The sequence below is a fragment of the Laccaria bicolor genome, genomic scaffold (assembly GCF_000143565.1).
Source record: "Laccaria bicolor S238N-H82 LACBIscaffold_14 genomic scaffold, whole genome shotgun sequence".
Lineage (NCBI taxonomy): Eukaryota > Fungi > Basidiomycota > Agaricomycetes > Agaricales > Hydnangiaceae > Laccaria > Laccaria bicolor.
Genome location: NW_001889885.1, coordinates 182570 through 188394, shown reverse-complemented (window position 1 = coordinate 188394; position 5825 = coordinate 182570). Strand labels below are relative to the sequence as shown.

General features: G+C 44.7%; 2 protein-coding genes across 2 annotated transcripts; both read left to right on the top strand.

Annotated features, from left to right (window-relative positions):
* Positions 1-120: 120 nt before the first annotated feature.
* Positions 121-633, top strand: LACBIDRAFT_298448 (uncharacterized protein; the record flags this gene model as incomplete). Its single annotated transcript, XM_001881863.1, has 1 exon — positions 121-633. One exon carries the CDS (start codon positions 121-123, stop codon positions 631-633), a length of 513 nt encoding a protein of 170 aa, XP_001881898.1.
* Positions 634-1163: 530 nt separating this feature from the next.
* Positions 1164-1907, top strand: LACBIDRAFT_298447 (uncharacterized protein; the record flags this gene model as incomplete). The annotated part of the gene is made up of 2 exons (XM_001881862.1): positions 1164-1688; positions 1746-1907. The coding sequence occupies 2 exons, from the start codon at positions 1164-1166 to the stop codon at positions 1905-1907; spliced, it is 687 nt and encodes a 228-aa protein (XP_001881897.1).
* Between the last annotated feature and the right edge of the window lie 3918 nt (positions 1908-5825).

Sequence of the window (5825 nt, the reverse complement as noted above, 5' to 3'; positions counted from 1 at the left end):
TTAACTGAGACGTTAATGACCCAGCATGTTACCTCAGCACCCACCATGAGGCAGACATAGCCTACTTGGAGAATCGGTTCAGATGGATGCTGGTACTGTGAAGAAACAGGGCATTTCGTGATGAATTGCCCTCATAGGGAAGAACATATTAGAACGGGAAAAATTAAAATGTCTGGTCATAAGATGTTTTTCGCGCTCACAGGACAACCAGTACCTAGAGGGTCAAATGGGAAGTCTGCTAAAATGATTGTTGAGGAAGCGAGCAATAAAGATATGATGGTGCAAAGCAATATGTTTGCATCACCTGGAGAAATTTACACCCAGAACAGCGGAGAGCCAGGTATCGTCCAGTTGGGAATAGATGCTCGAGTTAAATCAGTATACACCAACCAGATTAGAGATTCAAGAGATGATATGTTAGATAAAATGGCTACTCGAATTGATACACTGTTGGGTAATAATGTGCCAGCACAGGTAGCACATCCATCGGCACAAGAAGTTGACATAGTCAACAATGTGAAAAACATTCTGTCATATTTTGAGGGACAGCAAGGTCAAGGTCAAGAAGCTGCAAGTTATGTAGCTACTAGACGCAGTCAAGCTGATACTCAGGGACAGCAGGGTTTCTCGTAGGTTCAAGGATTGAGTGATCTGGTAGGAATGCAGTCAATACCAGAAGTAAGAAAGCTCTTGAGAACCAAACTAAAGCCAAAAACCGCAGACCATTAGCAGAATTCGAAGATTCTGATGATGAGCAAGAAGAAGAAATTGAAGAAGTGGAGGAAGAAGTTCTGCCTGTAGTAATTAAGAAAACCCAGAAAGCTATACCAAAACCGAAAGAGAAGCATAAACCACTTCTCCCAAGGGATGATGAAGAAGAGGATCCAGTGCCTAGGCATAAACAGTTACCATACTTAAATATTCCTGACCTGAATGATCCAAGACAAAAAGAAGAAATAAAAATTGATAATTTTGAGCCAATTATTGATACTGAGAAAAGACCTGTTTCTTATAAACACCAAGCACCAATTGAGAATGTGACACATGAGAGAGAGGCTTTAGCGAATTTCTATAATGCCCCAGTTACACTGACGGCAGAGACTTTGATAAGCATTTCCCCAGGTATTAGACACAACTTGATTAAAGCTTTATCTAAGAAAAGGATGCCAGTACAAGAAGCTCAAAACAGAAAGGTTACTATGATGGAAGAGCCTGACGTTGATGCGGTACCATTAAAACCTACAAAATGCGAATTGGAGGTGGACGCGATATCCATTAACGATTTAAATATAAAAGCGGCTTTTATAGTGACAACAAGAGATGAAGGAAACATGCCTAAAGGGTCTATCATCATCAGTGATCCAGTAGCGCAATACCTGCAGAGTTTAGGCCCATCTGAGAAACCAAAACAAATCTATGTTGCAAAAGAGTCTCATGTGTTACAAACTGTCTTCCCTGTGATTAATAGAATGGGACAGATCGAATGTTTGTTAGATGCTGGTTCTCAAATTATTGCCATGGATGTGGAAGTGGCTAAGAAATTGGCCATCTCATGGGATCCAGACATAAAAATTCAAATGCAGAGTGCAAACAGGACAGTTGAACAGACCTTGGGTCTTGCTAAGAATGTACCTTTTATCTTTGGAACTATAACAGTATACCTACAAGTCCACATCATCACTGACCCAGCATAAAAAGTGCTATTGGGCAGACCATTTGATGTATTGACAGAGAGTACTGTACAGAATTATAAAGACAGGGGACAAACTCTTATCATAGTGGATCCTAATTCAACACAACAACGTGTATTACCTACACATGAAAGAGGAAGACCACCTGTTGTAATGAAAGCAGAAATTCCTAAGCCATCTGAGGATTTTCTAGTGTTTGGAAGTCTGGTCTCATGACTGGAAAAAGACCGTAACCAGACCGGACCAAGACCGCAAAAGACCGGACCTGCGGTTACAGTCTTTTATTTTTGAAATGTAAAGACCGCAAAAAAACCGGTTAACGTGAACCGGTCTTGACCGGTTTGGACCGGTCTTTTGTAGCCCCTTAAATACCCTTTAAAACGCACCCAAGAACGTACGATTTGGTAAAAAAACGAGAGAGATATGAATTAAAATGTAAATTACTTTTGGGAATAATAGATGCACCAGACTTATTTTATAGAAGCACCAATTCCTAACGGAATTTGACGTTCTTGGGCTCGTTTTGAAGCTATTAGAAATCTTAATAAATTTACCGATTCATAATTTTAAAATATTGGCCTAAAGACCGGTCATAAACCGGTTAAAACCGATGCAGACCGAAACTGGTCTATAGACCGCAAAAAACCGCGGTCTGCGGTCTTTTTGCGGTCCGGTCTGGTCTTTTGACTTCTGGGGAAAAGGCAGACCGGTTACGGTTATGGTTAACGCCCCTGGGCATCAAAAAACCGGACCGAACCGGACTTTCAAACACTAGGATTTTCGGTCTTCGATGAATTGATCAATGATCAAGGAGAGATCACTGTAACCTTGATAGATGATGGTAATGGTGGTTTTGAATGCGAGTCATATACATTACCAGGAAATGGAAAATTTGAGCAAGAAGAATTGAGAAATCTTTACTTCCTCCAAACCTTGAGAAATGAAAAACACATAGAAGAAAAAGACCATCCTGCACTTGTGAGTTACTTAGGGAAATATTTCTCTGATGTAAACTTAAAGTTGGGGGGGGGATCCAAAATGTTGAAACCATGATGAATGTCATTTATGATCATGAGGATAACGCAGCACCTAAGGAAAAGAAAGAGGATCCTGTAGAAACTAGAGAGACTTTTGTCACAAAGAAATACAAGCCGGTTGCACAGAAAATCAGGCCAGTATACCAAGACCTCCCAGATAAATTCAGAATAATTTGTGATATTAAAGGGAATCCTCTTGACACTCTCCCAAAGTTGAATAGGACACCTCCTGACTTTGTACCTACGGGTCGCTATACTGATGAAAGAAAGGAACAATTTGACAAAGTCCACAGTGGTGACTTTTGTGGCCAGAAGAACGAAAATTATTACACCATTTTATGATGGAAAATAATGAGGCTTTTGCATGGGATGACTCTGAGAGAGGAAGATTCAAACCAGAATACTTCCCACCTGTAGATATTCCTGTTATACCACATACACCCTGGGTCTTGAAAAATATTCCTATCCCACCAGGATTATTCTCAGAAGTATGTAGAATCATTAAGACAAAGATAGATGCTGGGGTTTATGAACCTTCAAATTCATCTTATAGATCACAGTGGTTTTGCATATTAAAGAAAGACGGAAAAAGCTTGCGAATTGTACAAAGTCTAGAACCTTTGAATGCAGTCACAATAGCACACTCGGGTTTACCACCTACAACAGATGCACTTGCGACACATTTCTTGGGTCGGGCATGTGGAGGCATGTTTGATTTATATGTAGGATATGATGAGAGACTTTTAGTGGAGTCTTCTCAGGATTTGACTACTTTTCAAACACCTTTCGGTGCTTTGCGACTTGTAACATTACCAATGGGTTGGACTAATTCAGTGCCAATATTCCATGATGACGTCACGTACATTCTACAAGACGAAATACCAGATGTTACAGTACCATATATTGATGATGTGCCTTGCAGAGGTCCAGCAACTAGATATGAGTTACCTGGAGGAAAATTTAAGACTATACCAGAAAATGAAGGCATAAGACGTTTTGTAATGGAACACTTTGAGAATGTTAACAGAGTGGTTCACAGGATGAAATATGCTGGAGGAACTTTCTCGGGTTTTAAATCCACAATTTGTGCGGCTGAAATTACAGTAGTAGGTCATTTATGCACATATGAAGGAAGGAAACCAGAGACAGACAGAGTAAAGGTCATCGATAATTGGGGACCTTGTAAAAATCTACATGATGTAAGAGCATTTCTCGGAACTGTTGGGGTATGCCAGATGTTTATTGAAAACTTTGCAAAGAAAGCACAGCCTATCAATGACTTGGCCAGGAAAGGCAGTACTTTACCATCCCCCACATAATCCACATGGACTCCACTGGATTCCACTGGATTCCACTGGATTCCACTAGACTTCACTACATACTGGCAATATCCACAAATCTGGACTCCACTGGACTCCCAGCACAAAACTGGACTCCACTGGACTCCACTGGACTGCAAGCACAAAACTGGACTGGACTGGACTGGACTGGACTGCAAATCACAAAACTGGACTGGACTGGACTCCACTGGACTCTCCCAACACAAAACTGGACTGGACTGGACTGCCACAGACCTAAGTTAATCCAGAATTCCTCTTCAAAACAAAAAATAAAATTGAAGTATATTCATTAATTAAATTAATTAAATTTACATAGATTCTATGTTACAGAGGGGGGAGGGAGGGGGAAGGGAAAGGGAAAGGGAGGGGGAAGAGAGGAATGAATAGAGGGGGGAGGGAGCAAGGAAGGGGGAAGGAAAGGGAGGGGGGGAGAGAGGAGCAAGGAAAGGGGGAGGGGGGAAAGGGGGAGAGACTGAAGGGGGGAGAGTGTGAAGGGGGGAGGGAGTGGAGGGGAGTGGGAGTGGTGAAGAGAGGAGGTAGTGATGGGGGGAGAGAGTGGAGGGGAAGGGTGATGCTGCTGGGCCCTCGTCGCCGTTCAGCGCTAGCGGGCGCTCGTCGTTTTTCAGGTGTGGTGGGGGCGGCGTTTTCGTCGGCGCTCGTTCGTCGTCGTCGTGTGTCGTCGTCCCGGCGTGTCGTTGTCGTTGTCGTCGCGTGTCGTTGTCGTGTGTCGTCGTCCCGGCGTGTAGTCGTCGTCGTTGTCGTCGTGTGTCGTCGTCGTTTTTGTGGGCGGGGGTCGTTTTTCATGGGCGGTGGCTGGTTTTCGTGTGACGTGGCAGCAGGCGGTGGTGGGCGGTGGCCGTTTTCCGTGGGCGCTCGTTCGTGTGGTCGGCTTCGCGTGTTGTCGTCATCGTGCTTGCGTGTCGTCGTGCTCGCGTTTCGTCGTGCTCGCGTGTCGTCGTCGTGCTCACATGTCGTCGTTGTCGCCGTCCTCATGTGCCGTGCATGGGTGGTTGCTGGCGTCGCGCCTGTCGTGGTGAGAACGGAGGAACGGGGTGGTGGAGCATACGTACCCCTTGCCCATGACGTTGCCACGTCATGGGCGTTGTCCCTCGTCCTTGGTCCATCGTTTCGCGCTGGGGGTGTCGTTGTCGTTAGCGTGGGCGTCGTGGGCGTTGTTAGCATGGGTGTAGGCGTGGGCGTCGTGTGCGTCGTTAGCGTGGGCGTGGGCGTCGTCGATCCCACAGACAGGCGACGTGACGATATGGCACGCCCTCAAGTAAGTCACGTGACCTCACCCCGCAGACTGAACAAAATCATGAATCCTTATTGCAGCTATCACTGACCCACAGTATATGTAAATTATAATCTTTCCATTCATTGATTAATAAAATTGTAGGTATGGCTTGTCTATTGTATAGTCCATTTTCGCTTTTTTAGTTATATTCATATATAATAATAATAATATACTGGAATGACTGGAATCCACTGGACTCTGACTGGACTGGGACTGGACTCAGGAAAGTGGCTGGCAGTCCAGTGGGAGTCCAGTGGACTGGACTGGACTGGACTGGACTGGACTCCAGTGGACTGGGCATTCTGCCAGCCAATCTGGCCTGGTAAGAGGGCCACTGGAATCCACTGGAGTCCACTGGAGTCCACTGGAGTCCACTGGAGTCCATATGGATTACGTGGGGGAGGGTAAAGACCTCATTTCCTACGACGCTGTTCCAGGCATGGACACTAACAGTCGCGAATTT